General features: G+C 42.9%; 1 protein-coding gene across 1 annotated transcript in view; it reads right to left on the bottom strand.

Annotated features, from left to right (window-relative positions):
* clmna (calmin a) overlaps window positions 1–22,848 on the bottom strand; it is a 41,983-nt gene extending 19,135 nt beyond the window's left edge. Inside the window, exon 1 of the mRNA XM_029729652.1 lies at window positions 22,235–22,848. Coding sequence (XP_029585512.1) covers window positions 22,235–22,325 — 91 coding nt within the window. The 5' untranslated portion in view covers window positions 22,326–22,848. The remainder of the gene's footprint in view (window positions 1–22,234) is intronic.
* Window positions 22,849–24,523: the final 1,675 nt, after the last annotated feature.

Raw genomic sequence — 24,523 nt, 5'->3', positions numbered from 1 at the left:
CGATTAATCGGAATGGCCGATTAATTGGGGCCGATTTCACGTTTTCATAACAATCAGAAATCGGTATTTTTGGACGCTGATTTGGCCGATTTATTTAAAAAAAATATATAGATATTTTTTTTAGACCTTTATTTAACTAGGCAAGTCAGTTAAGAACACATTCTTATTTTCAATGACGGCCTAGGAACGGTGGGTTAACTGCCTTGTTCAGGGGCAGAACAACAGATGTCAGCTCAGGGATTCAATCTTGCAACCTTACGGTTAACTAGTCCAACGCTCTAACCACCTGCTTTACATTGCACTCCACGAGGTTACGCGAATGCAGTAAGAAGCTAAGGTAAGTTGCTAGCTGGCATTAAACTTATCTTATAAAAAACAATCAATCAATCATAATCACTAGTTAACTACACATGGTTGATGATATTACTAGTTTATCTAGCCTGTCCTGCGTTGCATATAATCGCTTAGGTACACGTTGCTCCAACCATAAACATCAATGCCTTTCTTAAAATCAATACACAAGTATATATTTTTAAACCTGCATATTTAGTTAATATTGCCTGCTAACATGAATTTCTTTTAACTAGGGAAAATGTGTCACTTCTCTTGGAAACAGAGTCAGGGTATATGCAGCAGTTTGGGCCGCCTGGCTCATTGCGAACTGTGAAGACTATTTCTTCCTAACAAAGACAGCCGACTTCGCCAAACGGGGATGATTTAACAAAAGCGCATTTGCAAAAAAAGCACAATCGTTGCACGACTGTACCTAACCATAAACATCAATGCCTTTCTTAAAATCAATACACAGAAGTATATATTTTTAAACCTGCATATTTAGCTAAAAGAAATCCAGGTTAGCAGGCAATATTAACCAGGTGAAATTGTGTCATTTTGCGTTCATTGCACGCAGTCAGTCAGGGTATATGCAACAGTTTGGGCCGCCTGGCTCGTTGCGAACTAATTTGCCAGAATTTTACGTAATTATGACATAACATTGAAGGTTGTGCAATGTAACAGGAATAACGTTTTGTTTTCGAGATGATAGTTTCCAGATTCGACCATATTAATGACCTGAGGCTCGTGTTTCTGTGTGTTATTATGTTATAATTAAGTCTATGATTTGATAGAGCAGTCTGACTGAGCGATGGTAGGCAGCAGCAGACTCGTAAGCGTTCATTCAAAATAGCACTTTCGTGCGTTTTGCCAGCAGCCCTTCGCAATGCATTGCGCTGTTTATGACTTCAAGCCTGTCAACTCCCAAGATTAGGCTGGTGTAACCGATATGAAATGGCTAGCTAGTTGGCCGGGTGCGCGCTAATAGCGTTTCAAACGTCACTCGCTCTGAGACTTGGAGTAGTTGTTCCCCTTGCTCTACATGGGTAACGCTGCTTCGAGGGTGGCTGTTGTCGATGTGTTCCTGGTTCGAGCCCAGGTAGGAGCGAGGAGAGGGACGGAAGCTATATTGCTACACTGGCAATACTAAAGTGCCTATAAGAACATCCAATAGTCAAAGGTATATGAAATACAAATCGTATAGAGAGAAATAGTCCTATAATAACTACAACCTAAAACATCTTACCTGGGAATATTGAAGACTCATGTTAAAAGGAACCACCAGCTTTCATATGTTCTCATGTTCTGAGCAAGGAACTTAAACTTTAGCTTTTTTACATGGCACATATTGCACTTTTACTTTCTTCTCCAACACTTTGTTTTTGCATTATTTAAACCAAATTGAACATGTTTCATTATTTATTTGAGGCTAAATTGATTTTATTGATGTATTATATTAAGTTAAAATAAGTGTTCATTCAGTATTGTTGTAATTGTCATTATTACAAATAAAAACAAATAAAAAAATTGTTCGATTAATCGGTAGCGGCTTTTTTTGGTCCTCCAATAATCGGTATCGTCGTTGAAAAATCATAATCGGTCGACCTCTAGTAGGTACGAGGACTTTGGTGGAACATACAGAGAATTTTTCTTCTCCCCTTACTCGCACCCCTCTCCATGCCATCCTGCTGTGGGGCGACCAATCAAAATCTCTCTGGGTTTTCTTTGACTCTGGGGCCGACGAGAGTTTCATGGAAGGCCGCCCTGGTGTCTGAGCTGGGCATCCCCACTCAGCCCCTCTCCAGTCCCCTGGACGTTAGAGCACTGGATGGGCGCTCTGTAGGCAGGGTCACCCACAATACTACTCCTGTCCAACCGCGTGTGTCTGGGAACCACCGTGAGTCTATACAGTTTATGCTCATCAAGTCTCCTCAGGTTTCCGTGGTATTGTGGTTTTCTTGGCTCCAGTGCCACAACTCCTTATCAACTGGACTGCTGGTACTATCATGGGCTGGAGCCCGTTCTGCTATGCCCATTGCCTGAAGTCGGCACAGCCTGCCCTGGGACGTCTTCCTGTGGGCTCGGAAGAAGCCTCGGACCTCTCCGCCGTTTCCGCGGAGTACCAGGACCTCCGGGAGGTTTTCAGCAAGGCCCGGGCCACTTCGCTTCCTCTGCATCGACCCTATGACTGTGGGATCGACCTTTCCTGGGCACTACACCACCCTGGGGACGCCTGTATTCACTGTCAGGTCTGGAGACCAAGGCTATGGAGACGTACATCGAGGACTCCCTGGCTGGACAAAACCATGCGCCCGTGCATCGACTACCGGGGCCTCAATGACGTCACGGTTAAGAACCGCTACCCGCTACCACTCATCGCCTCGGCTTTCGAGCCGCTCCAGGGGGCCACTACCTTTCTAAGTTAGACCTCTGAAACGTCCACCACTTGGTACGGATACGGGCAGGTGACGAGTGGAAGACAGCCTTCAACACTGCTAGCGGACACTATGAATACCTGGTGATGCCATTCGGTCTGATCAATGCTCCTGCTGTGTTTCAGGTTCTGGTTAATGACATCATCCGCGACATGTTGAACCAGTTCATGTTCGTCTACCTTGACGACATCCTCATCTTTTCCCGCTTGGCTCAAGAACACGTTCTCCACGTCCGACAGGTCCTCCAGTGTCTCCTGGAGAACCAGCTTCTTGTCAAACACGTGTTATTTCGAACTGTCTGCATCTAGATCTTATCCTGAGGTATGATAGATATAGGGAAAAGACAGACAGCCATACTGTGAGTAGTAATTAGACAAAATGAGAGACAATAATGTCCCAACCTGGTCCCAGATCTGTTTGTGCTCTTGTCTACTCCATTGTCAAACCAAACATGACAATTACATAAGGAGTTGGCAAGAGAGCAGAAACAGACTGGCAACCAGGCTAATAACGTGCCCTAGTAACAAAAGAATTGCCAGCAGGAATGAAATCGTCATCCTTATTCATTCTCTAAATACCATTCATGTTCATGACAACCTCATTTGCCCTGACCAGCCACCAGGCAATTCTCAGCATGGGGTCATCTCTTCATTCCTCTGGTGTATGTTTGTTCTAAAATGAGGCATTTACTCACAGATGTAGGAGTTCCTTCACCCCATTGAGTAAAACACAAACAGCGGACTCCAGCTGAGACACAGAAGTACTGCTAGTCCTCACATCCAAACAAAGTTTCATCTGGAGTTTGGACAGTGTTCCTTGCTGCTATCACTGGGCCCTGAGTAGGCCTCACTCTCAGCCTTGGCAATGTGCGCTCTCTCTCTCTCTCACTCTCTTTCTCCCTTGCTCGCTCCCTCTCTCTCTCTCTCTCTCTCTCTCTCTCTCTCTTTTTCACAGCTGAATGCTCAAAGCTGTCACCCAGCCCCAGCCCCTGGCCCAGACCAGAGCAGCTAGGCTCTTTGTGTCTTTATGGTTACTGGCTGGTTGCTGGCTCTGGAGCGCTGGGAAATGGCCCCCTCATTATAGCGACATGCCCTATACACACACAGACGGACACAATAACAGACACACTGCCACACATACACATAGACACACACAGAGACACTTCACACACACTATCAGGCAGAGACATGCAGACACAGAAAAAAAGTGGCACACACACACACACACAAGAAAAAGTAAAAGCAGACTCCTGCTCTTGCTCTGAGAAAGAGCTTCATTCAGGAGAGAAACCCAAGAGATGAACAATGTACTCTCCATGTATTTCTGTTTGTAGTATCACACTACGCTTATAAGACTATTAGTCATCATAAACTAATGTTTACATTCTATGAGACTGTTCTATTCTATTGTATCCTCTTTGTTCATGGTCTATGAAAATGTTGAGACTCCTCATAAGTCCTCAATTGGCAGCTTCATGAAATAGTACTCGCAAAACACCAGCCTCAACATCAACAGTGAAGAGGCGACTCCGGGATGCTGGCCTTCTAGGCAGAGTTGCAAAGAAAAAAACATATCTCAGACTGGCCAATAAAAATAAAAGATTAAAGGGGGCAAAAGAACACAGACACTGGACAGAGGAACTCTGCCTAGAAGGCCAGCATCCCGGAGTCGCCTCTTCACCGTTGACATTGAGACTGGTGTTTTGCGGGTACTATTTAATGAAGCCGCCAGTTGAGGACTTGTGAGGCATCTGTTTCTCAAACTAGACACTCTAATGTACTTGTCCTCTTGCTCAGTTGTGCACCGGGGCCTCCCCACTCCTCTTTCTATTCTGGTTAGAGACAGTTTGCGCTGTTCTGTGAAGGGAGTAGTACACAGCGTTGTACAAGATCTTCAGTTTCTTGGCAATTTCTCGCATGGAATAGCCTTCATTTCTCAGAACAAGAATAGACTGATGAGTTTCAGAAGAACGTTATTTGTTTCTGGCCATTTTGAGCCTGTAATCGAACCCACAAATGCTGATGCTCCAGATACTCAACTAGTCTAAAGAAGGCCAGTTTTATTGCTTCTTTAATCAGAACAACAGCTTTCAGCTGTGCTAACATAATTGCAAAAGGGTTTTCTAACGATCAATTAGCCTTTTAAAATGATCATCTTGGATTAGCTAACACAACGTGCCATTGGAACACAGGAGTGATGGTTGCTGATAATGGGCCTCTGTACGCCTATGTAGATATTCTATAAAAAAAAATCAGCTGTTTTCAGCTACAATAGTCATTTACAACATTAACAATGTCTACACTGTATTTCTGATCAATTTGATGTTATTTTAAATGGACAAAAAAAATTGCTTTTCTTTCAAAAACAAGTACATTTCTAAGTGACCCCAAACTTTTGAACAGTAGTGTACATGACACGTACACCTCCCCTGTGATGAGGATAGTCATTTCTGTAGTCAATTAGCCAATGTGAGAAAATGCCCACGTCATGAAAGGCTAGTTAAATAAAACGTCTGAAAACCCAACTGCCCACTGGACATATTAATAACCGTGGCCATCCATAACTGTTGATCTCATTTTCCAGGTACATTATCCAAAACGCTGCACTGGTTTCTCTTAGGAATAACAGAGCCTGGGCCAAAAAGAAAGGTGCACGTATCGTCAGATCGGAGGGCTCTACAGAGAGACTTACTATGGCACGCTGCATCCGGACCCACTCGGATACCTCAGTCTGTTGGAGTGTGTGTGTTGCTGTGAATGTGTACCATTGTGCGCTGGTGGTGATTTATAGCATGTGTGTGGCTGTGCGCCTAGAATTCCTAACCAGACCGTTCGTTTATTTTTCCGTCCCCACAAATGTGTGGACAGCACAGTGCTGAATAAAGGGAATGACACCTAACGTCTTGGCAATGAGAGACAGGCCTACATGGAAAAGAATGATCCCCTCTTTTTTCTTTCTCTCTCTCGCTCTCTGCCACAGCGATGTGTCTGACTCAGATTCCTACGACACAAAAGGTTACACTTCTTGAATACTAACAAGTGCCGTGCCGGAGAGAAGTCCGGGGGAGTGTGGGCTCGGCTGGTTGAAACATTGCCTGTTAGGGACAGTCTGGGGACAATCTGTCAAATGGCTTGTATAATCAGGCCCTACTCTCCAGGGAATCTGTCTGTTAGCCCACCAACATGTGTCAATTCCAGATGTCTTCCATTCAATGAAAGCCTCCAACAGTCCACGGGCAAATATGGACACTGCCTTCCAAGAGCTATGTGTTCAGGAGCCCCTGACATTTGAACTCAGAGGTGGAAATAGAGGAATTTACGATTATGTTGTTTCTTCTCCCAACACACCGTACTGTGAGATAACGCTGTAAAGCCAGAGCATGGAGTTAGTAAGTCAGTCTAGTGTTGAGGTCAGGTTCTGTACTGGGAACAATGCAGGATGCTGAGCCGAAGCTTTTTTTTCTGAAAGACCAGAGTTAGGGTCAGCTCTGGTGAGGTGTTTTCCATTATAGACACAGTACAACACAGTAGTTTACATTTCTTGGAAAGCCTTGGTGGGGTCTGTCCTTAGAACAGCAGTCACCTGGAAGTTCCCCATTCTAGTATGGTAAGGGGTGGGGGGAGTGTTATTAAAATGTGACCTTTATTTGACTGACAACACATTCTTTTTTACAGCAGCAACCTGGGGAATAGTTACAGGGGAGAAGAGAGGGGATGAATGAGCTGATTTGAAGCTGGGGATGATTAGGTGGCCATGATGGTATGGGCCAGATTGGGAATGTATCCGGGACATCGGAGTTAACACCCGTACTCTTGCGATAAGTGCCATGGGTTCTTTAGTGACCACAGAGAGGCCAACTCTAACCTTAATCCGTAGACTAGCACTAGTTTACGTGAACACAATGTTCTCAGTGGTCTTGTTTTGGTTTTCCCTCTCTGTCTCAGAAGGTAAGAGCACAATGAATAGGATACATACTCTATACATGGATGATGTCACATCCTGATTAGCACAGGTTAATACAGAGGGGTGTCATTATTTCAGCTCTCTGGCTGCACTGCCATTAAAGATGAGGTCATTCTCTGTGTGGAAATAAGGCCACACTGACTGACAGGAGGGATACATCCAAAATGGCACCCTATTCCCTATATAGTGCACTATTTTTCATCTGTAGAAAGTAGTGCACATTGTAGGGAATAATGTGCCATTTGGGACACTGCCAAGGACCGGTACCTCTTGTCTGACTGGCATGTTGAATACAAGCTTACTGTGAATGTTGACGTGTCAGTGTGTACAGTGTGACAAGCAATTCTCTATGCACTCTATCTTTCCTAATCTTATCTAGGCTATTGTTAGTTTCGAAGGCAGACCAAACATTACTACATATTACTGCTGCTGCCGTTGATACACATTTCCATTGTTAGGATTGATCGGATTTAACTCAGTATCGAGGAGAAACTGAAGCAGCACTGTCTAGAGAAGCAGAGAAAATCATATGATTGCAATCTAATAATCCTATATTATCATATAACGAAATGGGATATAGTAAGTTGTCAACCAGACGTACATATTCTATTCTATACCCCCTTTTTCTCTCTTTTGTCTCAGTGTGTTGGCACTGGCTCTAGACAAAATCCCAGACTCGGTGTGAGCAGTGAGGCCGCTCTCATTTGCTTGCCATGCAAAGAGTGGGGGAGCAAGTCTGAGACTCCTCAACCATGTGGTAGAGAAAGCCTTTCACGGGGATATGAATGATCTGATTACCATTACAACAACGTCCCAAATGGCAAACTATTGCATATATAATGCACAACTTTTAACCGGGGCCCGTAGGTCTCTAGTCAAAAGTAGTGCACTATGCAGGAAATAGGGTGCCATTTGGTACGCGGACGTAATGCTACTCTTTTATACCATCTCAGAGAGTCGAACAGAGAAGGGACAACCCTGTAGGACTGAACAAATATCATTAGGAGGCAATTAGCTCAGTGCTTTTATTGAACACAGATCTGTACATGCTAGATGTGTATAATGACACTGACAGAGATCTGTATATACTAGCTGTGCGCTGATAAAGGCACTTCTTCAAGGCTTTTTAGTTAGTGTCTCTTTGCAGTGCAAATTCACTTACTGTTCATGTGATTATCCACTCATTTAAAGGAACAAACGGTAGATGTGAGAGCTGAGAGTCGACCAAACTCTGCATCAACACTCTGGATGTAAACATATCAAAATAATCTGCAGTAGGGAAGTGTGCAAAAACAAGTGTAAGAGACTAAGGCTGGGATTCAATCCGATCGCGCTTTGTCTGTGATGCAGCTTTGTCCCCGCATCCATGGTAAACGCTGCATATGATGGCTAAACCGGAAATTAACTCTAAATGGTGCATTGTCGACAAAGTGCGATCGGATTGAATCCCGGCCTAAGAGAAAAGTATCTCATCCAATACTGACATCCTTTTTCAGCAGCATAACTCCCTTCACTGACAATTGGAGTCTGTACAATAGATACACCAACAACAACAACAACACCAACAAAGTACACCATATGACAAACAGTCCCATTCCTCCATCTGAGAGTAATTACCACTAATAAACAAAACAAAGTCTGATTGGGGGCAATTCTGGGGGCAATCCTGTGGGCAGCTAGCGCCTCTCCAGAGTTCTGCCTCACTGCCAGCCAATTAGAGGCTGTGAAGACAAGGAGGAAAAACACGCGGAGGAGGGGGTACAGGAATCTTCCTCCCTGGGTAACAGAATGTCTCCAGATGTCCTGGGGTGCGTATTCAAAACCAAATGGCACCCTATTCCCTATATAGTGCACTGCATTTGACCAGAGCCCTATGGGGCCATAGGGTGAATAGGGTGCCATTTCGGGAAGAAGCCATGGTTGACTGCCTGCCTGGCACCACCTCCTACGCACCTCAGAACAGTCGGAAGGAACAGAAAGTGCAGAATCCTTTTGAAAGTAGGCGAGAAAGATTAAATAAATGTGCTGGATAAATCTACAGGAAGAAGGACGAAATGAAATACGCTGGATGGGTGGGTGCTGGGTTCACCCTCCCTCAATATATCACTGCTGTTGATTTATGTTGCTTTGCATTAAGATGAGGTCCCCTCTGGGCAAAAACTGGTTGAATCAACGTTGTTTTCACATAATTTCAACAACAAAAGTTCAATGTGATGACGTTGAAACAACATGGAAAACTGATTGGATTTGCAAAAAGTCATCAACATAAGGGAATTTCGTATTTTTTTCACCCAACTTTCACCCTAAATCCAATGAGACTGTGAAATATTTTGTTGATTTCAAATGTAAAACTAAACGATGAACTGACGTCTGTGCCCAGTGGGTTGGTTTGGATTCATCACATTACTGCCGTTGCGTTCTGCACTGTGTAGAGTAACAATACAACTGTGCTAAACAAAGTGGAGCTCATCTTATATTAAAATATTAAAACAAAAACTGCCATGATAGGGGCTTCCCTAAAGACACTGCTGCTGGTGTCCTACTCTTAACCAAAGGGGTTATATAACTAGAAGAGTTGCTGGGGTTTATAATATCCCTTTTCTTTAGTTCACATTTTAGAGTGCCTTTCCATGTTCTATATAGGCCTCGCCATCCACGTCTAATTGAAAAATGACTTTGTCTTATTCTACATGTTTGGGATTAGCCAAAATAAATGCAGCGCATGTATTTTCCTGTAAGAAGATAACGGGATACAAATAACTATTCCCAACAGCGTATGATTACAATAGAAACAGTCCAGTGTCATAAAAAATACCTCAGCTCGCACCTTAAAAGGGGCAATCTGGGATTCGAAAAACAACAAAGCGGTCACTCGAGTCAATGGCTATATAGCATTCATTTAAAAGTCAAAAAATGGATGTACTGTACCAATCCCAGATGGCCCCTTTAGAAGAAAGGGTTGCAGACATTTTTGATGAAGCACACTTATGTAACCGAACATGACTCAAGAGGAAGTGTTCATTTGTTGTCTGCATGCCTCCACTGGGGAAAATTAGCGAATAGAAAAGAAGAAGAACGTTTTGATTCTTTCCAAGCGTGATTCAACATTATTTGACAGGTAACCAATAGTTCAGACAGAGGTTTGTGAAATCAATTTCCTTATCTATCCTTCTAAAAGTGTTCTTACTCTCACACACACACACACACACACACACAGACACACACTGTGTACACATGCATAGGCTACACAAACAAATCCAGGGATGTGATCTTGCAGACCAGTTTCTGCATATACTGTGAATTAATGCTGCCTTTGCTTGCATAATTGACAGCCAGGAAATCAACATTTAGCCTACTTAATCTGAAGAATAACTACATCTTCTGAACTACAACCACTAATACAGCAAACACATCAGCAGTAAGTGTGGGATACATTCATTGTGATTCTTGGTGCAGATTCATTGTCACAGAGCCAAGATCAATCAGGTTCTTTTTTGGCCCTATAAACTCAGCCATTCACACCATTATAAAAGGAGAGATGAGTGGAGTGATTAGATATCACCAATTATTAGATGGGTGAGACAGAGACCTGTGAACCTGAACTATACTTGAACTAAAAAGTGTGTTCACTCCTTCCTTCACCTTATCTAGTATTTGCTTATGTTTCACAATCACTCTACATACCAGAAAGGCATGCGTTCTTCCTTGAGGTAGCTGGTCCAACATGGTTGGATTAATTCTAAAATCCCCCCCCCCCCGCCCGCCCAACAGAACTACAGGTCTGCATGGCATTTTAAGGGAATTGCGTTTACATTACTAAACATATTCTGTAGTTGAAGGTCATTCCTGACAGGAAAGGAAGGGCCATTTATAATGTGTGTTAAGTGAGTTTGTCGGTGTCTCAAAAGGCACCGTATTCCCCTATGTAGTACACATCTACTAGGGTGCCATTTGGGACACACCCTCTGTTCAAACCTTACCTAAATGCGAGTGCCGGGAATCCAACATGGACAATACCGGGAAACCAAAACACTCTCACTGCAGCATTTCCATATGCAAACAATTCCAGGATTTTGTATTGCATCTAAATGTGACTTCCATTTGGGACTCAACCAGTGTGTTTGATTCTGAATATTGGAGTACCAGATAAGGGTTCTTTGGCTTGTTGTTACCATAGCGAAACCTTTTTTGGTGCTATATTGAACCCTTTTTTGAAGGGTCTGTAAAGAACAATGCTCATAAGATTCAAAATGGTACCTGTATGGCGCTATAAAGAACCCTTTCCTAAGGGTCTATAAAGAAACACCAAAAAAGGGTTCCACTATGGATACAACCCTTTTTGGGGCTATGTAGAACCCTTTTTTATGGTTCTTTATAGAACCTATTCTGGTCAGCCATATTATATTGTAAAATTCCGTAGCTGTTATTATTGTGTTAATTGACAACTGTAATTTCCGGACTATTAAGCGCACCTGAATATAAGCCGCACCCACTGAATTAAAAAATATATATTATTTTGAACATAAATAAGCCGCACATGTCTATTAGCCGCAGGGACCTACCGGTACATTGAAACAAATGAACTTTACACAGGCTTTAACGAAACACGGCTTGTAACAAAAAATAAAAAATTAGTAAGCTTTAGTTGTCTTTTTGCACTGAGTCAATTCCTCACGCTGCTGTTTCCAACGTCTTATCATCGACTCATTAAGACCAAGCTCCCGTGCAGCAGCTCTATTTCCTTTTCCAACAGCCAGATCAATCGCCTTCAACTTGAAAGCTGCATCATATGCATTTCTCCGTGTCTTTGCCATGATGAGGGTGACAAAATGACTACCGTAATCAGAATGATGGGAAGTTTGAGAGCGCTTGATTTAATCTAAACAGTAAACAAAAAAGTTGTTTGACCGTAACCCGTTCAGCAATTTCATTGGTCTAATGAAAGCTTCATGCCGCCAAAAAACTGAGCACGTCACAGAATGTTTTTTTATTTTTTTATTTTTTGAAAGCGTGAAAAATCCATATATTAGCCGCGTCATTGTTTAAGCCGCGAGGTTCAAAGTCTGGGAAAAAAGTTGCGGCTTATAGTCCGGAATTTACGGTAGTTGAATCAGGTGTGGCAGCTCTGGAACAGCTGGGGGTCCCTGAGGAGAGAGCCACTGACTGATTTAGTCAACCGTTCTCAATTGACACAAGCCCATACATGAGTCTTGCACAAGACTTACTACTTAACGGCATACCACAACACATTAGATAAACTGGAATGACACTCTCACTCACAGTTTCACAATAAGAGCTGTGCGCTAGCAATTGAATAGTTTGAGAAGATAAAGACGTGCTGATGTCACAGGCTGCATCTTCCTCATTCCAAACAGACTAAATATCTAAACAAAATAAGTACAGTCACAAAGATGCAAAAGACAAGCTTCCACTAAACTAGACCAAAAAGATACAAATCTAGTCCGCATGTCAGTCGTGTTTGTAGGTGGCAGGGAAGTCAGGCGCAGGAGAAACCAACTTGGTTAAACTGGAGTATTTTAATTAACAAAAAACAAACTCCAAAACCAAAGTACACAAATAACATGGGTAAAATAACCCGTCGCACACCGATACAAAATACACGTGCACATAACTCACAAACAATCCCGACAAGGACATGAGGGAAAACAGAGGGTTAAATGCACAACATGTAATGAATGGGATTGGAACCAGGTGTGTAGGAAGACAAGACAAAACCAATGGAAAATGAAAAACTGATGGCTAGAAGACCGGTGACGTCGACCGCCGAGCACCACCCGAGCAAGGAGAAGCATCGACTTCGGCAGAAGTCGTGACACCGCATTTTGAACCAAAACCAACGTAGCCTATGCTTATTGTATGCACTGTGCTGTTTGCTCATATACAGATCAGTTAGGGTGAATTTGGGTTCAAATGTTAAATATATACAGTACCAGTCAAAAGTTTGGACACACCTACTCATTCAAGGGTTTTTCTTAATTTTGACTATTTTCTAGATTGTAGAATAATATTGAAGACATTAAAACTATGAAATAACACATATGGAATCATGTATTAACCAAAAAAGTGTTAAACAAATCATGACAGCTTTGCACACTCTTGGCATTATCTCAACCAGCTTTATGAGGTAGTCACCTGGAATGCATTTCAATTAACAGGTGTGCCTTCTTAAAAGTACATTTGTAGAAATTCTTTCCTTCTTAATGTGCTTGTGCCAATCAGTTGTGTTGTGACAAGGTAGGGGTGGTATACAGAAGATAGCCCTATTTGGTAAAAGAGTCCATATTATGTCAAGAACAGCTCAAATAAGCAGAGAAACATCATTACTTTAAGACATGAAGGTCGGTCAGTGATGTACTGGGCCGTACGCACTATCCTCTACAGCGCCTTGCGGTCGGATACTAAGCAGTTGCCATACCAAGCGGTGATGCAACCAGTCAAGATGCTCTCAATGGTGCAGCTGTATAACCTTTTGAGGATCTGAGGGCCCATGCTAAATCTTTGCCGCATCAGTAATTATGTAGTAATGACATTCATGTAACCTACATGAAAAGTGAAGTTCAAATCATGAATAACTTCGGGGGGATCAGGTGGAAGGAGTCATCTTTGGTAAGAAATATGAAGGGGAAAAAATATTTGTTTTGTCTTCCCAAATATAGTGCACTATAGATTAGCAAACTTTAAAAGTGAAGTTCAAATCAGATCATATGCAAGGAGAGCATAACTTGGTGAAAAGAAGAAGGTTTGAAAAAGATCCTTCATGTGTTTGTTTTTCTTTCCTCCGATCATACCTACTCACTAGTTAGGTTTCCATGCAATTAGCGACAGACTTTCATGCGAATAAAAAAAAAGATCTGCATTAAAACAATATGCGCATTTTCCCATCAGAGATGTGTTTCCTTCAAATTGACTTGTTTGGGATAAAAGATGACGTAGTGTACATACAAATAAAATGAACAGTTAACCTCCCCAATTACAAATAGAAGTTAAATGGGTTTCTATCGCATTTTCAACTCTACTGATGGTTTTCTTACAAAAAAAGGTTGCGTTTTATAGCGATACCACTCTGGCACTGGCATGTGTGCTGTAGCCAACAGCTCACAGATACAGTGCGGGTATAGCCTACATGATGAGATTCTTTGTCGCGTCTACTCCCGCTCCTCCCCTCCAGCATTCGACGTCGCCGGTTTACTAACCACCGATCCTGGGAACCATCATTACTCGCACCTGGCATTCATCATTACATGCACCTGCGCTTCATCATTAGGCACACCTGGACTCTATTACCTCACTCATTACCACCCCTTTATCTGGCACTCCCTTAGGTTCTTTCCCCAGGCAGTATTGTTTCTGTTGTTCATGTCTAGACGCTACTCCTACATTATATCGTTCCATGTTACTTGTTATATTAATGAAACTTACCACCTGCACCTGCTTCTCGACTCCCAGCGTCTATGTTACAAATCATATAGACAAAAGAGTGATATTATTTTTATTTGTCAAAGGGCAGACAAGCATCAATGATCATGCCACAAGATTAAGACCCTCAATATTTATTGCAAAGGAGTATCAGGCTCATCACCTGGCACTTTCACCACCCTGTGAAGTTCTTCATAAATGACTGAATCTGTATCCTAATAAACTGCAAGCTTTCACCACGAGTCGTAGTGGGAGGACCACACAACATGCGTAAAAGCATTTCCATTGACATTTCTTGATTAATACATTTTACCGACACAAAAAGATCCCATCTTGTCTAGCGTATTTTGTTTTGTCGACATTTGAAAGTTTACCGACAAATGTTCTGTTTCCATCCGGCCTGTCATTACATTTATTTCCCCACATGTACTTTACTCGCATAAAAAGGTTGGATAGAAATCTGGTTACTGATTACTTTACCCTGACAGCTACAGGTCAACCTGAGAACAACAATCATTGCTATTTATAAAAACAGAGCTGTAAGCAGAGAGAGCACAGCCCTGATTTGTCATCATCACTGCAATCCATGAGAGTTACTTATTCAAAGTTCTGTTGGACCGTTTCTTTCTTCAGCCCATTGGTAGAAACACCTGCATCTAATAAAACTGGCACTTATACAGACCTCAGACAAAGGGTAGAGTGAACTCACCCCGTGTACGTCACTCTCTCTCTCCGCAGGTTTATTTGACAATATAACCGTTGACCTTTTAAAAGGCGCAATGGTATTTTTAGAGTGGAAAATGGGCCTCCTACAAAAGGAGTACTTTTTGAAGCATAAACTGTAACTTTAGACTTATCATCACTCAAGATAAAATAAGAACAATTGACTTGGATCGACCATCATCCTGGAACTGTTGGTCTAGCCATAGCAATATCTCTGCCCATTAGACAACCACCGCTATGAGGACAGTGTTGTCCACATTATACTCGCTTCTTCAAAGATACAGACACCATTCAGTTGAGTTTATTCAGTATTCAGTTCACAATAACATTGTTCCCCCTCTTGCATGTCACTGAGACTTTGCAATAGTGATGCAATCGTCCATATTTGATACACTCCACATTCACTGTCTGGCTGCTACGGCGACAGTATGCTACTGAACCTCTGTACTACACACACATGCGCTAGCAGTATTGCAATACGATAACAGTATTGCAATATCTTTTCCATGGCAAAAATGAAAACACGAAGCAGATCTAACTCTTTGGTCCTTTAAAAAACCTTCTGTATGTAAAATATTGTATAGTTGGAAAATGAATCAATGTGAATTCGCTTCGTGTTTTGTTTCCTTGCCACGATACTAATGAGTATTGTGATACTGGTGTCAACCCAGCCCTAACATGCACACACACATATTACACACACACGCTTAGTACATGTCAGCAACAGTACGCTACTGTATCCAGATATGACAGGGTTAACACGGCTTACATAATAGCTCTGTTGCGCAGGCTTATAGCTCTCAGCTGCATATTTTCCAACACACACACACTACACACACTTGGTACATGTCAGGGAAGTCATGCATGCTACTAAGAGAAAGTGGTAAATAGACTAAATATAGATGTCAGAACTCAGAAGTCTACTGCTGTACATCTACGGCCTCCCGGAACCTCGCTACATCAGTGATGCTCTGGAGAACCATGCAGCTAGGCAATCCTCGAATAACGAGCGGGTGGAGGAGGAGCAGGGGAGGATGAAAGTGGTTCTTTCTCCTGTGCTTCCAAGAACTGCATTGTAAGAGAGAGTGAGTGCACATGACCTTAATTCTGATTTTCTTTTACCCACAGCGGATCCCACGGTTTTACATAGAGGCTCAGAGTGGATGGGAGCGAGAGAGAGAGAAAAAGAGAGAAAGAGATGATGAGGAGGCGAAGGCAGCAGCAGAACTGTCTAAGCAAATGAATACTGCATGATAATGTCTGAATACTGTATGAAGTTCACTCTGTACAGGCAGACAGGATAGGCTGCAATAATACAGAGCAATATCAAAATCCTCTGCACTGATTTAATCTGAGTTGGTTTCCTTTTTATACTGCAATATAATGGCTCTGTCCAAGACAAAACCAAGCTGAAGGTCAGTGATGGTCATGCACAACGTATGGAAACCAAATGGTACCCTATTCCATAGATAGGGCTCTGGTGGAAAGTAGTGCACTATGGGCCCCGGTCAAAAGTAGTGCACTATATAGTGAATAGGGTTCCATTTGGAACACAACCAGTGATGTAAGGTTGTACTGCTGTTAGGTTATCCAAACACTGCGATGGATGGCGTGCATTGATAGTGATTACTCAATGCATTTCGTGTGTCTCACCAACGATTTCAGTATAGTTGAATAAACATGGGGGGCTTCAGGGGGAGAATCAAAGGACATCTGAGCTAGTTTACTTGCCTTGACTGAGTACCACCACAGAATTTAGGAGGAACAAAAATGATAATAAGCCAGGGGGTGAGTAAAAGAGAAGAGACCATTGTCCTTTAGCCTCCACCCCCATCTCTCTCTATACCCTACGCTCCTCAAACTCATACCAGAATATGAGGGAAGCGGCACAGTGTGTGCTCAGCCTCTCCCCCTTAGTCACTCTGTGTTGAATAAGTGCTGAGATGTGGGGGACTCGACTGGCCTGGTGAGCGTTCAAGAACATCACATTCAAATAAGTGTGAGTGTTTGAGGCAGTTCCTCGCCCCACACATCGTGTGAAAATCTGTTCTGTCACTGGGCTTTAGAAGAAAAGCCTTCTCGCTCTCTCTCTCCGAGTAGAAAGTCAAGTCCACCGCAGCAGTGACTGCAGACTTTCACTCTGGCTCAGCGGTTCTAGCTTGTTTGAGCATTTTGTGAGGTACTGTATGGCATCAGCAGAAGGCTCCGTTCAGTGGAGGACTTTCATAAAATATTTCAACAGATGTCCAGTCCCTAAAGGTAGAGTGTACACACTGCTGTTGCCGGATGGTCTCTCTACTTAGCAGCAGGTGTGTCCACGTACACAAAACAGACACACACATGCACTCCTGAACCGTGCTAGTGACCTAGAGCTCAGCTACTATGACCTTTGTCCAGCACAACATGTCCGATATTGATTAACTCTTTTATGCCCCATTTATTCACGCTGAGCTCAGAGACACATCCCTGCAACCACTGTCGGCATCCCAAATGGCACCCTATTCCCTATATACTGCAGGCAGTTGAGATGTTTCAATAGTCATACTTCTCTGTAAACTAGTGATGAGTTGAGTGTTTCAGATTAAATATGCTTCAGGTCAGTACAGAGAACAGCACTACTACCCACCAGCTCAGAAAGAGGTCCATGAGCATCTCAATGAGCTGGGAGCCTCTCAGGGTCAAATCAAGTCAAATAGTTTTTGTCACATGCTTCGTAAACAGATGTAGAATAACAGTGAAATTCTGACTAATGGGCCCTTCCCAACAATGCCGAGAGAAAGAAAAAATAAATACTAGAAAAGTAAAATAATAATAAATAATGAATCTAAAAACATAATAATAAAAATAATAATAAATACACAATGAGTAATGATACCTTGGCTATATACACGGGGTACCTGTACCGAGTCAATGTGCAAGGGTATGAGGTAATTCAGGTAGATACAGTTGAAGTTGGAAGTTTACATACACCTTAGCCAAATACATTTAAACTCAGTTTTTCACAATTCCTGACATTTAATCCTAGTTAAAATTCCCTGTCTTAGGTCAGTTAGGATCACCACTTTATTTTAAGAATGTGAAATGGCAGAATAATAGTAGAGAATGATTTCTTTCGCTTTCATTTATTTCATCACATTCCCAGTGGGTCAGAAGTTTACATACACTCAATTAAGTATTTGGTAGCATTGCCCTTAAATTGTTTAACTTGGGTCAAACGTTTCGGGTAGCCTTCCACAAGCTTCCCACAATAAGTTGGGTGAATTTTGGCCTATTCCTCCTGACAGAGCTGGTGTAACTGAGTCAGGTTTATAGGCCTCCTTGCTCGCACACACTTTTTCAGTTGTGCCCACAAATTTTCTATAGGACTGAGGTCAGGGCTTTGTGATGGCCACTCCAATACCTTGACTTTGTTGTCCTTAAGCCCTTTTGCCACAACTTTGGAAGTATGCTTGGGGTCATTGTCCATTTGGAAGACCCATTTGCGACCAAGCTTTAACTTCCTGACTGATGTCTTGAAATGTTGCTTCAATATATCCACATAATTTCCATTCCTCATGATGCCATCTATTTTGTAAAGTGCACCAGTCCCTCCTGCAGCAAAGCACCCCCTACAACATGAAACTGTCAGCTCCGTGCTTCACGTTTGGAATGGTGTTCTTCGGCTTGCAAGCCTCCCCCTTTTTCCTCCAAACATAACGATGGTCATTATGGCCAAACATAATAATTTGTTTCATCAGACCAGAGGACATTTCTCCAAAAAGTACGATCTTTGTCCCCATGTGCAGTTGCAAACCGTAGTCTGGCTTGCTGAGCGGCCTTTCAGGTTATGTCGATATAGGACTTGTTTTACTGTGGATATAGATACTTGTGTACCTGTTTCCTCCAGCATCTTCACAAGGTCCTTTGCTGTTGTTCTGGGATTGACTTGCACTTTTCGCACCAAAGTATGTTCATCTCAAGGAGACAGAACGCGTCTCCTTCCTGAGCAGTATGATGGCTGCATGGTCCCATGGTGTTTATACTTGCGTACTGTTGTTTGTACAGATGAACGTGGTACCCTCAGGCGTTTGGAAATTGCTCCCAAGGATGAACTAGACTTGTGGAGGTCTACAATTGTTTTTCTGAGGTCTTTTTCCAATTGACTCAAATGATGTCAATTAGCCTATCAGAAGCTTCTAAAGCCATGACATCATTTTCTGGAATTTTCCAAGCTGTTTAAAGGCACAGTCAATTTAGTGTGTGTAAACTTCTGACCCACTGGAATTGTGATACAGTGAATTATAAGTGAAATAATCTGTCTGTAAACAATTGTTGGAAAAATGACTTGTGTCACACACAAAGTAAATGTCCTAACCAACTTGCCAAAACTATAGTTTGTTAACAAGAAATTTGTGGAGTGGTTGAAAAACGAGTTTTAATGACACCAACCTAAGTGTATGTAAACTTCTGACTTCAACTGTATGTACATATAACTAGGAATAAAGTGACAGATAATAAACAGTAGGAGCAGCGTATGTGATGAATCAAAAAAGTGACTTGGGTGGCCGGAGTCTTTGACAATTTTTAGGGCGTTCTTCTGACACTGCCTGGTATAGAGGTTCTGGATGGCAGGGACCTTGACCCCAGTGATGTACTGTGAAGCAGCCAGTTAAGATGTTCTCAATGGTGCAGCTGTAGCACTTTTTGAGGATCTGAGGGCCCATGCCAAATCTTTTCAGTCTCCTGGGGGGGAAGAGGCGTGTGTCGTGCCCTCTTCATGACTGTGTTGGTGTATGTGGACCATGGTAGATCCTTAGTGTGTGTGTGTGTGTGTGTGTGTGTGTGTGTGTGTGTGTGTGTGTGTGTGTGTGTGTGTGTGTGTGTGTGTGTGTGTGTGTGTGTGTGTGTGTGTGTGTGTGTGTGTGTGTGTGTGTGTGTGGGTGTGTGTGTGTGTGTACGTACAGTTCTGAGATTTCAGCGCTCTAATGCAGAGACAGAACGAGAGGGGGGAGGACATTGCTCTTTCCTCTGATGGGTGAGAGACTATTAGTTATGTAAGGCCCTTCAGAGCATTGTTTTAATACACTGGCTTCTCCTCAGTATGTTTTCTTCCAACCACAAAGCCTCCAGGGCCAGCTAGTCATCAGATGGAAGTGTCAAACCAGTTGATGTTATGAGAGGGAAGGAGAGAGAAAGTGGGGATGATAAAAAAGACAGAGAGCTGGGGGGAGCAACCCCAGATGCTTGACAGAACCAGAGCAGAACAGGTACAGGTACCCCTCCTCATGTACCATTTCACACTTCAAATGTCAAGAGCATGTCTTAGGTTCTTCTTCATGGATATAATGCATAGGCCTATAACGTGTGCATTACACACACACACACACACACACACACACACACACACACACACACACACACACACACACACGCAACACACACACCCCTCTCTTACACCCTCTCACGCACGCACACACGCACGCACGCACACACACCCACACAACCCCCTATACTCCTCCACACCTACACACACACAGTCTATCTCTCTCCAAGCCACTTTTTGAGGATCTGAGGGCCCATGCCAAATCTTTTCAGTCTCCTGGGGGGGAAGAGGCGTGTGTCGTGCCCTCTTCATGACTGTGTTGGTGTATGTGGACCATGGTAGATCCTTAGTGTGTGTGTGTGTGTGTGTGTGTGTGTGTGTGTCCATTGCGGAGGCCTCAGTTAATGTGTGATCCGTCCTCTGGAGACTGAGACAAAGCTCTCATTCTCAACACTCATTAAATACATTTTTTACACTTTGCTGCCCAATTGTTGTTTATTCACTGCACATAGCCTAGTCATTACAGACTAGGCTACCGTAGGGCAGGCTATAGGCTACTGACTCAGACTGACACCACAGGGAAACTGTCAGAAGCATCAGGGTGAAGAGAAGTGACAATGTCACATGCAACAATGTGAGCAAGACAAAGGAGCTGATCATGGACGACAGGAAAAGGAGGGCTGAACACGCCCCCATTCACATCAACGGGGCTGTAGTTCCTTGGTGTCCACATCACCAACAAACTATCATTGTCCAAACACAGTCCTGAAGAGGGCACAACAACACCTTTTCCTCCTCAGCAGACTGAAAAGATTTGGCATGGGTCCCCAGATCCTCAAAAAGTTCTACAGCTGCACCATCGAGAGCATCCTGACCAGTTGCATCACCGCCTGATATGGCAACTGCTCAGCCTCCAACCTCAAGGCGCAACAGAGGGTAGTGCGTACAGCCCAGTACATCACTGGGGCCAAGCTTCCTGCCATCCAGGACCTATATACTAGGCAGTGTCAGAGGAAGGACTAAAAAAATTGTCAAAGACTCCAGTCACCCAAGTCATAGACTGTTCTCTCTGTTACCGCAAGATAAGCGGTACTGGAGTGCCAAGTCTAGGTCCAAAAGGCTCCTTAACAGCTTCTACCCCGAAGCCATAAGACTGCTGAACAATGAATCAAATGGCCACCCGGACTACTTACATTGACCAACCGCCCCCCGCCCCCCGTTTGTTTTTACACTGCTGCTACTCGCTGTTTATTATCTATCTATAGCCACTTTACCCCTACCTACATGTACAAATTACCTCGACTAAAATGTACCCCCGCACATTGACTCGGTACCACCTGTATATAGCCACGGTATTGTTTTTTTTTTTTTTTTTACTTTTTATTTTTTTTTTTACCTGATTTTATTTAGTAAATATTTTCTTAACTCTATTTCTTGAACTACATAATGGTTAAGGTCTTGTAAGTAAGCATTTCACGGTAATGTCTACACCTGTTGTATTCGGAGCATGTGACAAAAACAATTTGATTTGACGTGCAACTTTGTAGCTCTAGAAGTTTTACAGACACGCAGCTGTAAATTAGCAAGAAATTATTGTCTGCCCCCCTCATTGAAAGTGTATTGTCTGCAATAAAAAAAACATGGTCTCCCTATCTTTGAGGTTTCTAGTGGTGCATAGCCGTCTTCAGTTTATCACCATTGTCACATTTTCTCCCTTTCCTTTTCAGATTCCTACACGTCGCGAACTGATTTGATGAAATTAGATGAGAGATATGAGATCAACCATAACCGCGGACGGAGTGTGGTAAAATGCAAACCCCAGAAAGTTCAAACTTCAGCCGTCTGTGCATGGCACCGGTACAATGTTTACAAACCTTGTTTTTTTTTTTTTTTTACAACCATGAAAGATATTCGGATGAGGTTGACTTACTATGGGTCCCCCGATTCAATCGAACCAACCAATGCAAAGCTTTAACATAAAGCCTAATGAACGCAGTGGTTCCATTCTATCTCACATGGTAGCCACCGTTGCCCCACATACCTTGAAGATTCTGCACTCGGATGTCGCTGATCTGTCCGATAAATTCCTCCCGTTCGAACCAGTCCTTATACTCCCACTCGTGTCCAGCCATCAGGACGGTTACCCTGGGGAAAGTTGCAGTCTGGACTTCGATATAAAAAAAAACAGACTTAAGCTACATCCAGTCCCGTGTGATCTGGAGGCGATTGAGATGGCAACCCTATGTATCCCCCTTCTTTCTACCCTTGTCTAGCTGGCTATTGTGGCGGTCGCCGGACGCTGAGCCATGAGTGGGATAGGCAATAGCGTAGAGGAGGTCTAACCTACTCTAAATCTATTCCGTAGATACGGTTTCTGGCGAAGGATCATTGTTTTCGTTGAGTTTCCCCCTGGTGACGTAGAAAGCACCCACATAGCACTACGGCGCAAAGCGAGGACGCGGAAAATGGTACAGATGACCAAACTACAAGGAAAGAGGAAGGGAAATAACAGCACCTGGATAATATTTTCGAGGTGGGCTGTTGTAGCTTACAGTGTATACCCACCATCCCGCCACTGTATAGTCGAGGAAAGGAGAGCCAGTCTCAGCACAGAAAGAGAGAAAAGGACTGATATGGTTTTCAGAATGGCTATGAATAGGACCATAGATAGACCGTTCCCGCTATAAACATAATTGCATTATGTTATAATTGCACTGCGCATTAATATGATTCCCTGACCGAGATAATAATAAACATTTTCTTCTGCCGGTAGAGTACGTTTATGTTACAAAACAACTGATGGACCACAACGCTACAATTATATAGCGCATCAGCACTAAACGAGCATGGGCGCCACCCGTATGCTACTGCATTATATCCTGTACTAAATACCTCTCTCATTCAAACAACTACCTCTCATTTTCATTTCTCTCGCCATCAAGCAAAATGTTGAGTAGAACCTGCTATAAAGGAGATGTCCAACAGGTGTAAGGAATATTGGCCAGTTAATTAGCCCTAAGCCTACTACTGTAGCCCATACAAACTAGTACAGGAACAAATGTAGGCCTACTGTAGCCTATGTCGGTGGCTTGCAAGTGCAACACATTACAGGACTACTGACTGTGCCACTGTTCGTTTAATCTGCATGCCCCCTTTGATCAAGCATATGAGGAAAATAGAAATATGAAGCCACATGAGGAGCTTATGAACATTCTGAAATGTAAAAATAACCTTTATCCCACCTCGAGGGGAGGAAAGAGTCCACTACATTCAGTGGTCATTTGGATCAAAGACTCACCCTATTTCCTACGTCGTGCACTACTTTTGACGAGAACCCAGAAGGCGTTGGTAAAAAAAAAAGTATAAGACTTTGTAGGAAATAGGGTGCCATTTGGGACGTCGACAGGTCTCTGTGGGTAGCTGACCCATATAACCTGGCTCCTGTGTAGGGCCACGTCATTAGAAGGGCCTTATGATGTGTGCTCTGTATGCTAGCAGGCGTTATTAAAGTTACAAACAGTGATTAAAGCCCTGGTAATTCTAAGGTTTAACCAGGATAATGCACTGTAAGACATTCTAAAATGACAGGTCTCGTCTCTATGTCCAGTCCATAGGAACTTCGTGCACAGAGGAACCCGTGGGTCTACTTCGTAATACCATGTAGATGGGAGTCAACTTGCAACAGTGGTTAACGACGAAAAGAGCTAAAGATTTAAAGGAACCCACGGAAGCCCTTCTTGTATTGCTGATATGAACTTGCAGGCCATTTTCAACGCTTTCTAAACCCTCTGTCAAAATGTTACACCTGCCTTCACCTGAATGATGTACAACCAACACCTGTTAGTATAATGTTTTACAGTATTTGAGATCTGTATCTAACAACCCTCTAAATGGCTAGTGTGCAGTGTGTACTTGTTCATGGTGGGTGTTTTCTTACAGTAAGGATGATTGACCTCTATAGTGTAAATACAATAAGTAAACCCATTAGAAAATATGAAACTGGTGGAGCAAATATACACAATTTGCAACGTTGCTACTAGGGTTGCAAGCATATTTAGTATTATTTTTATTTTATAACCAGGATACAGGATACATACAGCTCAAGAGGTATGCTTAGATATGCAGAAAAAAGCCATCCTCATATATATATACACACACACACACACACACACACACTGAACAATCCTATACCTTGCAGGTGGTTCATCTCTTTTAGATTAAGAGCCCTTGCATGGAGATGAACTCAGTCCTGCTAACATCCCTCTCCCACAGGGAGCATGGACATATTCTATTATACATTTTTATAGTAGCACTTTGGTTACTTAATTAA

Source organism: Salmo trutta, chromosome 33 (assembly GCF_901001165.1).
Source record: "Salmo trutta chromosome 33, fSalTru1.1, whole genome shotgun sequence".
In the NCBI taxonomy this organism is placed as follows: domain Eukaryota; kingdom Metazoa; phylum Chordata; class Actinopteri; order Salmoniformes; family Salmonidae; genus Salmo; species Salmo trutta.
Note: the sequence above shows the minus strand (reverse complement) of the source record. Positions and strands in the feature narration are given on the sequence as shown.